The sequence below is a fragment of the Carya illinoinensis genome, chromosome 7 (assembly GCF_018687715.1).
Source record: "Carya illinoinensis cultivar Pawnee chromosome 7, C.illinoinensisPawnee_v1, whole genome shotgun sequence".
NCBI lineage: Eukaryota > Viridiplantae > Streptophyta > Magnoliopsida > Fagales > Juglandaceae > Carya > Carya illinoinensis.
In genome coordinates this window covers 40,444,918-40,462,178 of record NC_056758.1, presented here as the reverse complement: position 1 = coordinate 40,462,178, position 17,261 = coordinate 40,444,918, and the positions used below count along the sequence as shown (strand labels likewise).

The window sequence follows — 17,261 nt, the reverse complement described above, 5'->3', positions numbered from 1 at the left end:
TAGCATAGACGCTATTAGAGGGACTGATAAAAAATCTACCCAATTGTGAATAATAATCCATGATTACTTCAAAACTTATAAAAAACTTAATTGGCTTGAATGTTTTGTGGGGTCATTAACTAATCGATGGTCAACTATCTAAATAGTCACAAACAAGTTTTGTGGTTACTTGGCCCAAGTTGAATCAATGCATTCAAGCAGTACCAATGAACAAGACAATATATGTTTCTAATTATCATAACTTTGGATTATAATATGTACTAATATTAGTATGATTGTTGTTTAGATTGAGAAGACAAAAGGTATTGTACTGATCGATACAAAAAAGTAACTATAATTTGAATCATTGTTAGAACCTATTGAGGTACCAACCAAAGTAGCAAGTGTATATTGATGATTTGCCAATAAAGAGAAAGAAGATTTATTGTTATTGTAATCTGTCATGAAGTGTATAGTAATTGAAATTTTGGAATCTGCTGCTATTTGGTTTTTGTTGTTATGTGTTGCTTTTTGATTTAGCATAGAGAAGATTTCTATTGTTTTGTTGTAATATGTTGTTATTTGCTTTTTGCTAGACATGACAATTGAAATGTTGGAAGTGCAGATTTATCCAAGTATTTTTTGTAATTAAGATGGTGTTGGAAGTGTAAATTTCTTGTAGGTGTTTTGTACTTAAGAAGATGTTTTCTTGTAGGTGTTTATGTAGCTGCAGATTTTTTATTGACATAAATTCTCATATATTGGTAGATATTTGATTAGTAATTAAGAAATTTAGATATAATTTTAGATGAATTTAATCTCAATTTTTAGTTATTAGGATTAAATGACATTTGAAAATATTATCTTTTAATATTAATTTAATTAGAATATAATTATTAATAACATTAAATTAGTAGAATTATAAAATGAGATAAAATTAAATTAAATTAAAAATATTAATTTAATAATATTTTATTATTATATAAAGAATGAATAGTTAATTTAATGTAGGAATTGAATTTAAATAAAATAAATAAATATAAAAACATATAATATTGACTAAATTTTAATGATGGATTTAGCTAAGTTAAAGAGGATGTTCTAAACTAGGCCAAACTCGTCATTTGCTGCACGCCAACGTCTTGGGTTTATTACCGAAGGAAAATGCTAGATCCCCGCTGGGGGATCCCGTTGGGAGCTACCGCTCTCAGTTTTTTTTTTTTTTTTTTTTTAGCTCCCAGTTTTTTTTTTTTTTTTTTAATGATTAAGTGAAAATTGTTTAATATTATTATGAATTTTTTATATTTTTTTAAATATTTAAAAATATTAAAAAAATGATGTGAAAAAAAAAACAAAAAAAAAAAATTTTTTTGGCTAGCGGGAGCCCCAGCGGTGGCCCTAGCACTACCCTATTACAGAATCGCAGCCGACTTTGGCCAAAACCCTAATTCCCAATCTTATATGATTACATCAAGCGGCCTTTCTCACTGTGTCAAGCTTCTCTGAGCGGCGCAGCCTACCAGCACTCCCAAAGACCTCAGGCAGCGGCGATCCAAAAGTAACTCGTATTCCACTCTCACATCTCGTGCGTTTCTTTTATTGCGATAGTTCTGTTTGAATTTCCCAATCACTTCTCCTGCTTTCCGAATAAAATCTGTTTTCTGAAAGCTAGAAATGGGTTTCCAGTTCGTTCTACAAAATTAGTCTTAAGGGTTTGTGTACTGCCATTGCTACATGCGAGTTCTTTACTTTTCATTCAGATGGATGCTTTGATCTTACGAAATTCATATCTGGTTATATATAAAGAAAATATGTGTTTAGTTATATGAGCACCCAAATTGGTCCTTTATGTGAAATGAAGTCACCGCCCTCGGGGATCTTAGTTTGTTGTTTATGAGAGAAATGACAGACCCTTGAAGGGTTTGTGCTGTTTAGTAGAAAGCAATGCATGTTAGTTTATTTGGAAGGCAATTCAGTGAAAATATTTCCCGGAGATGCCTGTCTCTCTGTTTTCTGGATTGTGCTTAGGAATGGAAATGAAAGCATCTTAAACTTGAAAGATGGTGACGCCTTTTTAGTTATATTCGGAAAAAGTTGTATTTGAACTTTGGTTAAGTATCCGAGAACTGAAACCATGGGAACCATATATTTGGATCCAAACAAATCGACATGGATTTTATTTCGAACTGAGTCTTTTATCTGTCTTTGTTTGGCTATTTTAGCCAATTTTTGCTTTCACGGAGATAAATGTATAAGGGTAACAAGTCTTGCTAGAAGAACTTGTGGTTTGTGGTAGAGAAAAGAATTTTCTCTCAAAACAAGGGGCTGTGGTAAATATTTTTGTACTAGCATTGTAGCTTGTTATGAACTTAAAGCTCTGAGTGTTTTAGCTCATCACAATTTGGCGCGGTTTCATTTTGGCTACAGAAAGATGGGTGAAGAGGAAGTCAAGGGAGGACCAGCGGTTCCGGAGTCAGTATTGAAGAAGCAGAAAAGGAACGAGGAATGGGCTCTGGCAAAGAAGCAAGATCTCGAAGCTGCGAAGAAAAAAAGAGTTGAAAGCCGTAAGCTGATTTACTGCAGAGCTAAACTCTATGCAAAGGAATATGATGAGCAGGTGAAGTCATCATAAGTGCTTGATAGGTTATTCAATATGTCTGTTGTGGTGTTATGTTTTGCTGAAATGGTTCTACAAATATTTTTCATTAGCAAAAAGAGCTTATTCGATTGAAGCGTGAGGCAAAACTTAAGGGAGGGTTTTATGTTGACCCACAAGCTAAGCTCTTGTTCATTATCAGGATCCGTGGGTATGTCATTGACAATCCTACAATTCTTGTTCTTATTGCTACCAGAATGTTGATTCTAATTATTGTAAATTGTGAAACCTCAGTATCAATGCAATGCACCCAAAGACTAGGAAGATTTTGCAGCTTCTACGTTTGAGACAGGTAACAGTGCAATTAAAATTGTTATTAGATTTTTGTTTTTGTTTTTTTGTTTTGTGTTTTGTGTTTTTTTTTTTTTTTTGGTGTTGGAAATTTCAGTATATGGAATGTATTTAAAAGAGTAATTATGTAGCATTGCTATAGCCTCAGAGGTGTCAATATATGACATGACCAGTTAACCCAATATGAACACAACACAAAATTAGCAAATGTGGGTTTGGTGTTAATGGGTTCAGCTCAAAATAGGTTGACTCATTGAGATGCGGTTCATTAACGGGTCAACCCGCTTAACCCATTTAGACCTGTTAAATTTTTTATTCAAAATTACAATTATATCTTTTTTAACCTAAAAACAAAGAATATCCTAACCCTACTTCGTATTTCCTAAATCTCTCTCAAATCTCATGAGTTACGACCGCCTCCCGCACTTCTTCTGTATTGTAATTTTGTTGTTTTTATTGTTTGAATTTTAATTTTAGACTTATGTAGTTAGTTTTATATTTTTGGGAGATATTGTGATTTTAACTTTGATGTGAAATTATAACCCTAAGGGGTTGGCCCAAGTGGTAAAGGCATTGGTCTTGGGGTATCATTCCCTTCAAGGTCCAAGGTCTAACACCTCATGGGTGCAAACAATTTTTTAGGGTCACACCCTCTGCTAAAAAGCCAGTGATTTAACCAATTATGTGCAGGGAAACTTTCGAGGGTGTGGTGTACGGGACCGGGGTTTACTCTGCAGGAGTGAGTCCTTTGGCCTTGGAGAGGTTTTCCCTAACATAAAAAAAAAAAAAAAAAAACTTTGATATGAAAGTATGTTAAGCAGATCAAATAGATTATTTGGGTCAATTCAACCCATTTATGTAAATGGGTTGACATGGGTCGAAATGGGTCATGTTGATATATTTTTAATTAATTCAAAATGGGTCGTGTCGTGTCAATTCGTTATTTTAATAGGTCATGTTAGGATTAACTTATATTATATAATATACACATCTTGATACGACATGGACACAGACCCGTTAACACGATTTGTCATCCCTAGACTTCACAATAATTAGCCCCCTTATTATGTTAAGAGTTTAAATAGGATGGCAAGAGTCAGATTTTGTGCTTTGAGGGACCTGGGGTAGACGGGGAGTGTAGACCAATATTGTTTTTGGTCTTTAGACTCCATAGTTAGTGTTTTGGTGCAATGCATTATGATTATGATTTATTTTTGGGATGTTAAGCAGTGGTGTCCGCATTTGAGGATGCATGTATTAGGAGTTTGCCTTTGATGGTTTTTTGGCATTTTTATATTCACTTTTCATATTGGATGGAATCGCCTTCCTCTCCTTTTTGTTGTCCCTTCTCTAATATTTGTTGTTTTAAACAAATAAAAATTAGTCATATCGAATTACACAGACCTTTTATGGTTGTAGATATTCAATGGTGTCTTTTTGAAAGTAAACAAAGCAACGGTGAATATGCTGCACAGAGTTGAGCCTTATGTGACCTACGGGTATGCAGTTGTATTCCTTCCCTCTTGTTTTTGTTTGTAGGACATCAGTGCCCATCTTATAATACTCAAATGTCTTGTTAATAGAAGGATATGATTTCAGGTATCCGAATTTGAAGAGTGTCAAAGAATTGATTTACAAAAGGGGATATGGAAAACTCAACAAGCAGAGAATTGCTTTGACTGATAATTCCATCGTTGAACAGGTTTGTGGCCATTATGATTCGAGGAAATATGTTTGTTACACCATGTTTACCCCTTACTCGCAAATAACAGGCTCTGGGTAAGCAAGGAATCATTTGCACTGAAGATCTTATCCATGAGATTATGACGGTTGGACCCCACTTCAAGGAGGCAAACAATTTCTTATGGCCATTCAAGCTTAAGGCACCCCTGGGTGGTTTGAAGAAGAAGAGAAATCACTATGTTGAAGGAGGTGATGCTGGAAACCGTGAAGATTACATCAATGAGCTCATCCGGAGGATGAATTAGGTCCATGCGGCAGGATATTATCATCTCAAATTTTTGAGGTTCTACCTACTTATAAAAAAAATTGAGTTACTTGCTGCCATGTTTTTTGTACAACGAATTTATCCGACTTAAGACTACCTGCAAATTTCGAGGGAAAAATCTATTTTCATTTAATTTTTCTATTTAGTATATGCTTATAAGAGTTTAGATATCAGCAAAAGAATTGCATTTTTTACTGTCATTTCACTTGGAATGTTCAAGATGGATTAAAGGGTTGTTTAGATGATGAGTGAGATGAGATGATTTTACATTAAAGTTAAAAGTTGAATAAAATATTATTAAAATATTATTTTTTAATATTATTATTATTTTATGATTTGAAAAAATTGAATTATTTATTATATTTTATGTAAAAATTTATAATAATAGGATGAAAATAAATGTGATGAGGTAATTTATCAATTCAAATGGCCGCCAAAGAAAAACATATCTGACTATATAATGGTTTTCTTAGAGCATTATTAATAATTTTTATTTAGTCTAAATTATATTTAATGGATCATATTGGATAAGTCCACAAACGATAAATTCGATAAATTATTGAGATTGATTATGAGTTTTAATTAGACTTAATAATTAGGATAAATCTAATTTATTATTTATTGAATGAGTTATACTCCTTTTAAAATTTAAAAATCGGCCATTAAAAATTTATTTTAATTTAAAATTATCACTAATTGAAATCTTCTATGCAGTTGTGGTTACTGTCAATTCTACATCGAATGAACTGCTAAATCATATTTTTAAATTCCAACTCTTTTATTAGATAATTACGACTTCAGTAAATTAGTGTCACTACATGTATTACCCAAATTCAACTCAAACTTGTTAGCATACTCTCCCAGATCTCTCTATAAATATCTTCATTCTATGTGTTATTTGAAAAAATCATAAACCTACATAAGAGTAGCGATTGAGCCTGAGATACCTAGTGTAACATCGTGCGTCCGCCTTCACCACGCCAATAGCCAACTACCTTATTTCTCTCCCAACATCCCTCATATTTTCTCTTCTTTGAGTTCGCGTGATCAATTTCATGTTGAAAATATTACATTAATGTTGTGAGGTAAGTGATTTGATCATTAATTAAGATTAACATACGTTAGCTAGTTATATATATTATTATTATGTATCTGAACCCTTTCTCGTTCTACCTCCTCTATTCGTGGTTGTAGATCATGAGCATACCAATCTGTAAATTTTTTCAATTCTTGGTTTTCTTACTTTGGCTTTTTATTTTCACTATCCTTATTAGCAAGCTTCTGTCGTAACTCAGATATTTGTATGTTAAGATGCTCAATCTCACTCACCCTCGCCATTAACCTCCGAGACATGATCGTAACAGAGGCAGCATATTGACTACTGAGTATTCTTGATTCTGCAATAATCTCAGAATCAGTCTTACTAGAAAAACAGTTCTCTGCTCCTATCATGGTATTGACGGCCTCAGAAGAGAAGATTGATGATTGATGCGTCAAGGGTTCCTGATTCAAGTCTGGAACATTAGTGGAAGAGAATTGCTCAGCTATTCTATCGTTGTGGAAAAACAGAACTCAGGTCAAGAAGCGATATATTTTTTTTGGCATCCGATAGATAAAAATGCTCATTTTTTTTTATAGAAACTCAGAGCCTTTAATCACGTTTGTCAACAACATCAGACGATTGTTTAAATCTCCAGCCGCACTAAATTCATAGAGTTAGGCCTTGAGACTTTGCAGCATTTGTCGGGTCACGGACGGCTCCTTTTTCAACTATCTACAGTGACTATTAAACGCATCATTTTCTTTAGTCCATTTACTTGCTGCTGATCCTTTTTAATGATGCCAAAAGGGGGAGAAGTTTTAGACTAGAACATTAACATTGTTTAAATTACTAAATTTGTTATATATGCTTGGAATTATATTTATACTTTTGCTTGAAAAACTAACGCATATTTTCAGGAGGAGTTTAAGTATTAATACAGGTTTCAAGTTCTATCAAGTATTTGTCATCATCAAAAAGGGGGAGATTGTTGAACCCAAGATTTCAAGTTTCATGTGATTATAAATCTATACATGAATTTTGATGATAACAAATGAATTCAAAGAATAAAAGAGTTTCAAGTTCAAGTTGTCCACACAATGGAGTCAAGCACATCAAAGAACCAAGCATGAGAAAGAAGGAAATAAGTTCACATTAAAGTCATAAAGTAATGTTGTAAATCTCTTAAAATTCGAAATTATGATTAATGCTCAAAATTAATATTTTATCATAAAGCATTAAAATACATTTTCCACATGTGCATGAATATTTTTGAAAATTAAATTTGAAAATTTTGAAAGATGATTGATTGTCATCTTTTACATGTGCATGCCTTGATTAAAGGGTTGAATTTTGAAAATATTAAAGATAATTGATTGTCATCTTTCACATGTGCATATTTTATTTGAATATTTTCAAATGTGATTGATACTTTTTTTAGACTTATACAAAAGGTAGATGATTTTGTTTGAAAAATTTGAAAAGTAAAGTGTGCTCCTTTTGTCATATACAAAAAGTAAAAGATTAGGTTTAAATTTTTTGAAAATGAAAGTGTGCTCTTTTTGTCATATACAAAAAATAAAAGATTAAGTTTGAATTTTTTGAAAAGGAAAGTGTGCTCCTTTTGTCATATGCCAAAAGTAAAATATTAGGTTTGATTTTTTTGAAAAAGTGAATGATGTTGTCTTTGACAATTGAAAAAGAAGAACCTTTTATTTGAATTTTTTGAAAAAATGAATGATGTTGTTTTTGATATGTGAATCTTTTTTAATTTGAATATGAAGTCTTATATGCCTATAAATAGATCATTTGAGAGCTTCACATTCACAACACCAAGAGAATACAACATTCATTCAAAGCTTTCATTCTCTCTTCTCTAAGCATTGAGTCTTAATCCTTATTCATTTTGAGAGATATAGTTTGCACTGTATTGTTCTTATTTCACTCATTGATGAGTGTTTTCTGATAACCTACCCACTATCAACTCTTGTATCAGAAAAATAGTGTGTATAACCCTTATGCATGTAGAAAGTATTCTACACGGGGAATAGTTGAATCACCAAGTGTAAGGTGATTGCAAGTGTAGAGGGTGTTTTACACGGATCCTTTGTAGCGGTGTTGTTCAAAGGTGTAATAGGTTTCTATCTCCACCTGAAGGAGGTTGAATAGTGAATTTAGGAATTTTCAAGGGGTAGCTTGAGGCAAGGACGTAGGCAGTGGAGCCAAACCTCGTTAACATACTGAGTTTACTTATTTCTTATCTTTACTCTTTATATTTATTGTTATTTCATATTTTGTTTATATTTTATATTATATATTTAATTTATAATTGTTATTTTTTTAATACAACTCAATTCACCTCCCTCTTATATTAATCATTTGGACAACAGGATGTGATGTTTAAAATAAAAAAATTATTTATAAGTCTCATATATCACACACCACTGATATTGCTGCGAGAGAAGTCGTGAATTATATAATTTAGATAAAAAAAAATTTGTATCGGAGTCCATGCTTCCCAAAAAACCCCCTAACTGCTAGGCCAAACTCGTCATTTGCTGCACGCCAACGGCTTGGATTTAATATAGAATCGTAGCCGACTCTGGACCGTTGATAGGATCAACTATCTCAAGCGACCTCCACAAAAACCCTAATTCCCAATCTTATATCAAGCAGCCTCTCACGCTCTGTCAAGCTTCTCTGAGCAGCGAAACCTACCAGCACTCCCAAAGACCTCAGGCGGCGGCGATCCAAAAGTAACTCTCATTCCACTCTCACACCCCTGCGTTTCTTTTATTGCGATAGTTCTGTTTGAATTTTCGAATCGATTCTCCTGCTTTCCGTATAAAATCCGTTTTTGAAAGCTAGAAACGGGTTTCCGTTCGTTATACGAAATTACTCTTAAGGGTTTGTGTACTGCCATTGCTACATGCGAGTTCTTTTCTTTTCATTCAGATGGATGCTTTGATCTTACGAAATTCATATCTGGTTATATATAAAAAAAAATATGTGTTTAGTTATCTGAGCACCCAAACTGGTCCTTTATGTGAAATGAAGTCACGGCCATCGGGGATCTTAGTTTGTTGTTTATGAGAGAAATGGCAGACACTTGAAGGGTTTGTGCTGTTTAATAGAAAGCAATGCATGTTAGTTTCTTTGGAAGGTAATTCAGTGAAAATATTTCCCGGATATGCTCGTCTCTCTGTTTTCTGGATTGTGCTTAGGAATGAAATGAAAGCATCTTAAACTTGAAAGATGGTGACGCCTCTTTAGTTATAGAGTAGTGATACACATCAGCCACTATTCAATTTCACACCACACACTTCTAGCTTTTTCATAGAGTGTAGGGGTACTTTTCATAGGATGTAGGGATACTTTTTATAGGATGTAGGGGTACTTTTCATAGGGTGTGTGGTGTGTAATTATGAATAGTGGCTGATGAGAATAATTATTCTTAGTTATATTCTCAAAAAGTTGTATTTGAACTTTGGTTAAGTATCCGGGAACTGAAACCTCAAGACTTATTCTTTTAAGTCCTAAGGGAACCCATATATTTGGATCCAAACAAATCGACATAGATTTTATTTCGAACTTACTCCTGATTTATCTGTCTTTGTTTTGGCTATTTTAGCCAATTTTTGCTTTCACGGAGATAAATGTATAACGGTAATAAGTCTTGCTAGAAGAACTTGTGGTAGAGAAAATAATTTTCTCTCAAAACAAACGGGGTTGTGGTGAATATTTTTGTACAAGCATTGTAGCTTGTTATGAAGTTAAAGCTCTGAGTGTTTTAGCTCATCACAATTTGGCACGGTCTCATTTTGGCTACAGAAAGATGGGTGAAGAGGAAGTCAAGGGAGGAACGGTGGTTCCGGAGTCGGTATTGAAGAAGCAGAAAAGGAATGAGGAATGGGCTCTGGCAAAGAAGCAAGATCTCGAAGCTGCGAAGAAAAAAAGAGTTGAAAGCCGTAAGCTGATTTACTGCAGAGCTAAACTCTATGCAAAGGAATATGATGAGCAGGTGAAGTCATCATAAGTGCTTGATAGATTATTCAATATATCTGTTGTGGTGTTATGTTTTGCTGAAATGGTTCTACAAATATTTTTCATCAGCAAAAAGAGCTTATTCGATTGAAGCGTGAGGCAAAACTTAAGGGAGGGTTTTATGTTGACCCACAAGCTAAGCTCTTGTTCATTATCAGGATCCGTGGGTATGTCATCGGCAGTCCTACAATTCTTGTTCTTATTGATACCAGAATGTTGATTCTGATTATTGTATATTGTGAAACCTCAGTATCAATGCGATGCACCCAAAGACCAGGAAGATTTTGCAGCTTCTGCGTTTGAGACAGGTAACACTGCAATTCAAATTGTTATTAGTTTTTATTTTTTTTGGTTGGAAATTCCAGTATATGGAATGTATTTAAAAGAGTAATTATGTAGCATTGCTTTAGCCCCCAGGGGTGGCAATATGTGTTACAATTCGTTAACCAAATACGAACACGACACAAAATTAGCGTGTTTGGGTTTGAAGTTAACGTGTTCAGGTCAAAACGGGTTGACTCATTAAGAAGCGATTCATTAACGGATCACTAATGGGTCAACCTGCTTAATCCCGTTTAGACATGTTAAATTTTTTTTATTCAAAATTACATTTATATATATTTTTAATTTAAAAACAAAAATACACTAACCCTATTTCCTATTTTCTAAATCTCTCTCTCAATTCTCATGAGTCACGACCGCCTCCCACATTTCCTCTGGATTGTAATTTTGGTTTTTTATTTATGAGCTGTAATTTTAGACTTATGTAGTTAGTTTTATATTTTTTTTAGAGATATTGTGATTTTAAGTTTGATGTGAAATTATGTTAATTAGATCAAATCGTTAATTTTGGGTCAATTCAACCCATTTAGATAAACGAGTTGACATGTCGAAATATTTTAAATTAATTCATATCGGGTCGGGTCGACCTATTATTTTAATCAGTTGTGTTAAGAGTTTGAAAACCTAACCCGTTAAGCTATCCAGTAAGCTTAATGGGTCATGTTCAGATTGACTCATTGTATAATATGCATGACTTGACGCGACACGACACGGCACGAACATAACCCGTTAACACGATTTGTCACCCTTAGACTTCACAATAATTAGCCCCCTTATAATGTTAAGCTTTTAAATAAGATGGCAAGAATCAGATTTTATGCTTTGAGGGACCTGGCTAGACAGGGAGTGTAGACCAATATTGTTTTTTGGTCCTTAGACTCCATAGTTAGTGTTTTGGTGCAATGATAATTTTTGGGATGTTAAGTAATGCTATCTGCATTTGAGGATGCTTGTATTGGAGTTTGCCTTGGATGGTGTTTCGGCATTTTTATATTCAGTTTTCGTATTGGATGGAATCGCCGTTCTCCTTTTTGTTGACCTCCCTTCTCTAATATTTGTTGTTTTAAACAAATAAAAATTAGTCATATCGAATTACACAGACCTTTTATGGTTGTAGATATTCAATGGTGTCTTTCTGAAAGTAAACAAAGCAACAGTGAATATGCTGCACAGAGTTGAGCCTTATGTGACCTACGGGTATGCAGTTGTATTCCTTCCCTTTTGTTTTGTTTGTAGGACATCAGTGCCCATCTTATAATACTCAAATGTCTTGTTAATAGAAGGATATGATTTCAGGTATCCGAATTTGAAGAGTGTCAAAGAATTGATTTACAAAAGGGGATATGGAAAACTCAACAAGCAGAGAATTGCGCTGACTGATAATTCCATCGTTGAACAGGTTTGTGGCCATTATGATTGGAGTAAATATGTATGTTACACCACCATGTTTACAACCTACTCGCAATGACAGGCTTTGGGTAAGCAAGGAATCATTTGCACTGAAGATCTTATCCACGAGATTATGACGGTTGGACCCCACTTCAAGGAGGCAAACAATTTCTTATGGCCATTCAAGCTTAAGGCACCTCTGGGTGGTTTGAAGAAGAAGAGAAATCACTATGTTGAAGGAGGTGATGCCGGAAACCGTGAAGATTACATCAATGAGCTCATCCGGAGGATGAATTAGGTCCATGCTGCAGGATATCATCCTCTCAAAATTTTGAGGTTCTACCTACTTATAAAAAAAAAATTGAGTTTCTTGCTGCTATGTTTTTTGTTCAACGAATTTATCAGACTTAAGTTCCCTCTCTTTAGCCAACCAGACAGGACTGTGTCCTCAAAGCCACATTACAGTTTGTTAGTTTTGACGTGCATGGGTTTCGGATTTAGTTTCTATTGATAATTTACATTGGTTTCCTCTATATATATATTTGGGAAAAATCTTTTTGTCATCCTCACACTTCACACACCACACTTATTTTAATTTTTTTTCATTTTTTCTATAATAAATATGTAGTGTGTGGATGATAAATAAAATAATTTAATTAGTTTAATAAGAATAAAATAAAATAAATAAAATAAAAAATAATATTTTAATATATAACGTGTGTGGTGTGGGATGATGTGAAGCATTCCTCGTATATTTGGTTTGCATATTTTTAGCAGTGGTTTTGGCACGCATTGATTCAAACAAGCTTTACTCTGAACACCGCATCCCATTCCTCACGTGACACATCACATCCCACGGTTAATAATGGTCATTTTTTTTAAAGATTTGGAGAGCCGAAGAGCTACTACTAAATGTGCCTAAAAAATATATTCTTTTGTTCTAAAGGTAGATAGGTATAAAGATTCTTTATAATACAATCATTCTTTATTAAATAATACATACTGAAATTATAAGAGTGCAAAATCATTTATTAAATTTATATTTTTGGTAAGTTCATTTATTAAATATTTTTCAAAATGCTATAAAATCAGAACTTAATATTTGTGAACACGATCTAAGCCACTGTACCCTGTTTTTGGATTAAGTCCTATCTTATAACTTTACTTTCATAAATATTTTTATCTTGAGTGATTTAAATATATAAAACAGTTAAAATTAGTTAATGACCCAGTAAAAAAACTTATCACAACATAAACATTTAAAAATATGATTTTGCAATTCATTTAACGTAGGATTGGCACTATTGGGATTGCTAGGGGATTTTAATATGTGATGATTTTAAATTGAAATAAATTTCTAATAATTGATTTTTAAATTTTAAAAAAAGTCTAACTCGTTCGATTTTAAATCCAAATAAAAATTATCAATTATTGGATCAGATTGTTACACTTATTTATTCAAATGCGTAAGAGATGAAAAATGAGAACAAAACTGTGACGCCCCCAAATCCCCACGTCCGAACACGGGGAAATTGAGACGTCCGGATGGTGACAACCCGGGTCACCATCCCATCGACGGGTGCCGAGTGTGTGTAAGGCAGCGGATGTGAACAGAGAAACACGCAGTGGATAACGAAAGTCATAACTAAGTACCAGAATTTTTCTTAACGTAATACAAGCTGTTTAAAACATACGTAAATAAAATATTACAAACACAAATACAGTTTTAAACAAATATAAAAGATAGCATCAGCAACCCGGCGGAGCCGCATCCTCGGGCTCAGCCTCCTCCTCTTCGTCCTCTAACTCTGCACCAAAAGCTACGGAACCACGAATGGTACCGCAGGTAAGTAAAACCCAAACACTACCAGATAAAAACACATAAAACTCAAACAAGATGTATGAACCATGCCCAATGCACAAAGCCCAAAAACACCAGTTTTCCACACACGCCAAAAACCCTTTTGGCCCAAAAGCATATCCTTTCTGAAAAACACGCCAAAAGTTACATTTGGCCGCCAAAAGTCCATTTGGCCCAATATCTCGCTAGAAGTCCATCCGGCCCAATATCTCGCCAGAAGTCCATCTGGCCCACGCCAAAAGTCCCATTTGGCCTCATAAACCATTATCCAATTTTTAACCGTATGCACCATGACCTCCCCTAGGGGTCATCCGCACACCCTGGCTCCAGTGTCACACCGTAGAGTACCACCACGCATGTGACACCTAACGAGCGATGCCCAGTTCCGCGCCCCGCGCGTGCGTAGCCAAGCATCATCTAGCCCTCGCCAGCGAAGGGCCACGGAGTCGGTGAATAGGGCGGTGCCCAGTTCCGCGCCCGGCGCGTTCGTAGCCAAGCACCCCCTAGCCCCGCTCCCGTCATCTCTCTCGACAACTCAGGGGACATCACTCAGTTTATTCCGCTCCCGAGTGACCAGAGGAGCTCCACCGAGATAATAACCCATCCCGGCTTGGGCTCGTGATACACACGCACCCGCAAAACCACTCACGCCAATACACAGGCTTTTCACACAATTTCACAAACACACGTGCATGCACCATGTAATGCCATAACAATGCATAATAAAATAATCAAACAACATAAAACAATAAAACAGACAACTCCGTCCTCCATCCATCCGACCCCCGAAACTCCTCGGACTTAGTCCGGAATCAACAACCAACAACAGTAAAATAATTGAATGAGCAATATATATTAAAATCTGAAAATAGGGTTTGGAAAATACTTACAGCGCTATAAGGCAATTTTAGAAAACAAGCGGCGTTGCAAGCGGCGGAAAAACAGCAACGTCACAGTGAAAATTCCCTGTGGCCGTGGGTCTGAAAAACCCACTTTTGAACGGGGACAAACTAGGACACGAGATTGATAGGGAATGGTCTAGGGATGGTTGTGAAGCTATTGGAAGTGATGAACGGCTGTGGGTGGCGGCGGAATGGCCGGAAATGGCTGGATTACCCAAAACGGAAACTAAGCTCGTAGGAGCTGTTCCGGTGGTCGTTGGAGGCCGGAAATGGGTGGGTTAGGACGGCAAGGAGTCGGTGATGAAGTGGTGAAGAAATGGTGGCTGGAGGTGGAGCGACGGCGGCGAATCGGAGCAAAATCCGTGCGCCCTTCTTGGTGCTTTTCCGGCCAAACGGCTGGCCGGTTGGGGGTGGGTTTTGGAGGGGTGGTGCACCGGAGGGAGAGGAAGAAAATGGGACCGGTGGGAGGCCGAACGGTGGCCGGACGGCGGCGGTAGGGGCTGGGGAAGGTGACGCCGGCGTGAGGGAGAGGGAGGAGAGAGAGAGAGCACGGGGGGGTCCGGATCGGGGAGAGAGAAAGAAAGAAAGAAAAAAAGAAAAAAAGGAAAAGAAGGAAAAAAAGGAAAAGAAGGGAAAAAGAAAAAAGGAAAAAGAGAAAAAAGGAAAAAGATGTGAAAAGAGATGAGGTCCAATCCTCACTCCGGGAAAACGAAACAAACCGCCAAAAAGATTAAAACCACAAAACAACTTAAAGAAATAAAACACAACCTCAAATAAATTAAATTAAATTAAAAACCAATTTTAAAAACGCAAACAAATTAAAATAAAATAACTGATATATTAATTAAAATAAAAACAATTATTTCAGCGAAAATACACTTAAAAGCGGGTCATCACATCCTCCCCTCCTTAAAAACAATTTCGTCCTCGAAATTGCAAATCAACCACCAACTTAAAGCAAGCCACATAAACGCTCATAATCTAACTGAGATCAAGATTAAAATACATACCTTCATCATTCGAACAGATACGGGTACTGCTCCCTCATGTCCGCTGCTCGCTCCCAAGAGAAGTCTTGAGCCAACGGATCTCCCCAAGCCACTTTAACTAAAGGTATCGTCTTGGACCTCAACTGTTGCTCCTTCCAATCCAAAATCTGCGACGGAACAACTTCGTAAGTGAGATCCGGTTGCAACTGAATACCTGCTGGGTCGACGAAACGTGGCTCTTGCTGCCCAAAGCTCTTCTTCAGGGATGATACGTGGAAGACATCATGAACATCCCCAAAATAATCTGGCAAAGCAACCCTATAGGCGACGGACCCTACTCTCTCCAGAATCTGAAAAGGGCCGACGTACCTCGGATCTAGTTTCCTTTTCTTACCAAAACGCTTAACACCTCTCATGGGAGAGACTTTAAGATAAACCCAATCACCAACTTCAAATGACAATTCTCTCCTCCTGGTATCAGCGTAGCTTTTCTGGCGACTCTGAGCTGCCGCCATTTTATCTCTAATGATCCGGACTTGGCTTTGCATTTCCTTAATTATTTCGGGTCCAATTACCCTACTCTCCCCAACTTCATCCCAACACAAGGGCGACCTACACTTTCTCCCATAAAGAGCTTCATAGGGAGCCATCTGAATGGTCGCATGGTAGCTGTTATTGTAGGCAAACTCAATGAGCGGCAAGTGATTTTCCCAACTCCCTTGGAATTCCAGGACACATGCTCGCAGCATGTCTTCCAGGGTCTGTATGGTGCGCTCTGACTGGCCGTCTGTCTGCGGGTGATAAGCAGTGCTGAACTTCAACTTAGTACCCAAATCTGCCTGCAAACTCTTCCAGAACTGCGATGTGAACCTCGGGTCTCGATCCGACACTATACTCTTTGGTATGCCATGTAGCCGCACTATCTCCTTGACATACAAACGGGTCAACTTACCCAAAGAGTCGGTGTTGTTAACAGGCAGAAAATGAGCACTCTTCGTTAACCGGTCCACGATCACCCAAACAGAGTTCTTCCCACTAGGCGTTCTCGGCAAACCCACTACGAAGTCCATCGTGATGTCATCCCACTTCCACTCAGGAATAGGGAGGGGTTGGAGCATGCCTGCAGGTCTCTGATGCTCGGCCTTTACCTGACGACACGTGTGACATTTCTCCACATATAAGGCAACGTCCTTCTTCATTCCATCCCACCAGTAATTTTTCTTCAAGTCACGATACATCTTTGTACTGCCGGGATGAACTGCATACGGGGCCGCATGCGCTTCCGCCATGATCCGTTCTTTGAAATCTGAGTCCTTTGGGACCACTCTGCGATCTCGGAACCGAAGTATCCCATCACTATCCATGCTATAGTGCAACGGCCCTCGAGATTTTCGGACTCTTTTCCTGATGTTCAGCAGCTTCGGATCCTTTCTTTGGAGAGCTTTCAATTCTTCAAAATCTGTTACCCGAATGTCAAGTACTGAAGACAAAATCTCTACTTGCTGCGAACTCTCTATAAGGAGTCTTCTCATCCCATAAAGTAACGAATCCATTTCTGACAGTTCGGCTTCATCCTCCAAATGAGACTTCCGGCTCAAAGCATCAGCAACTATATTAGCCTTCCCCGGGTGGTACTTGATCTCACACTGATAGTCACTAATTAGCTCCAGCCAACGCCTCTACCTCATATTCAGATTTTTCTGGGAAAACAAATGCTTCAAGCTCTTATGATCAGTAAATACCTCACAAGCTTCCCCATAC

The 17,261-nt window shown here is 36.6% G+C and overlaps 2 protein-coding genes across 4 annotated transcripts; both read left to right on the top strand.

The window, feature by feature from the left end:
- The first annotated feature begins 1,377 nt into the window (after positions 1-1,377).
- Positions 1,378-5,079, top strand: LOC122315839 (60S ribosomal protein L7-2-like). 3 transcript variants are annotated; one of them, XM_043132066.1, is made up of 7 exons: positions 1,378-1,537; positions 2,407-2,596; positions 2,689-2,786; positions 2,870-2,927; positions 4,346-4,425; positions 4,526-4,628; positions 4,699-5,079. In XM_043132066.1, exons 2-7 carry the CDS (start codon positions 2,411-2,413, stop codon positions 4,912-4,914), a joined length of 741 nt encoding a protein of 246 aa, XP_042988000.1. In that variant the 5' UTR covers positions 1,378-1,537; positions 2,407-2,410; the 3' UTR covers positions 4,915-5,079. The 3 variants fall into 3 exon arrangements, with proteins under 3 accessions (XP_042988000.1, XP_042988002.1, XP_042988001.1); XM_043132068.1 differs by having other exon boundaries at positions 1,398-1,544; XM_043132067.1 differs by having other exon boundaries at positions 1,411-1,564.
- Positions 5,080-8,573: 3,494 nt separating this feature from the next.
- LOC122315838 (60S ribosomal protein L7-2-like) lies at positions 8,574-12,308 on the top strand. Its single transcript, XM_043132064.1, has 7 exons — positions 8,574-8,729; positions 9,805-9,994; positions 10,087-10,184; positions 10,268-10,325; positions 11,477-11,556; positions 11,656-11,758; positions 11,831-12,308. The coding sequence occupies exons 2-7, from the start codon at positions 9,809-9,811 to the stop codon at positions 12,044-12,046; spliced, it is 741 nt and encodes a 246-aa protein (XP_042987998.1). The 5' UTR covers positions 8,574-8,729; positions 9,805-9,808; the 3' UTR covers positions 12,047-12,308.
- The last annotated feature ends 4,953 nt before the right edge of the window (positions 12,309-17,261 follow it).

Bases quoted from the DNA above. Each gene is read 5' to 3' on its own strand.
- LOC122315839 (XM_043132066.1), top strand. From the start codon at position 2,411: ATGGGTGAAGAGGAAGTCAAGGGAGGACCAGCGGTTCCGGAGTCAGTA. The intron at 2,787-2,869 runs GTATGTCATTGA...GTGAAACCTCAG, and splicing joins TTCATTATCAGGATCCGTGG to TATCAATGCAATGCACCCAA. The intron at 4,629-4,698 runs GTTTGTGGCCAT...CGCAAATAACAG, and splicing joins ATAATTCCATCGTTGAACAG to GCTCTGGGTAAGCAAGGAAT.
- LOC122315838 (XM_043132064.1), top strand. From the start codon at position 9,809: ATGGGTGAAGAGGAAGTCAAGGGAGGAACGGTGGTTCCGGAGTCGGTA. The intron at 9,995-10,086 runs GTGAAGTCATCA...ATTTTTCATCAG, and splicing joins CAAAGGAATATGATGAGCAG to CAAAAAGAGCTTATTCGATT. The intron at 11,759-11,830 runs GTTTGTGGCCAT...TCGCAATGACAG, and splicing joins ATAATTCCATCGTTGAACAG to GCTTTGGGTAAGCAAGGAAT.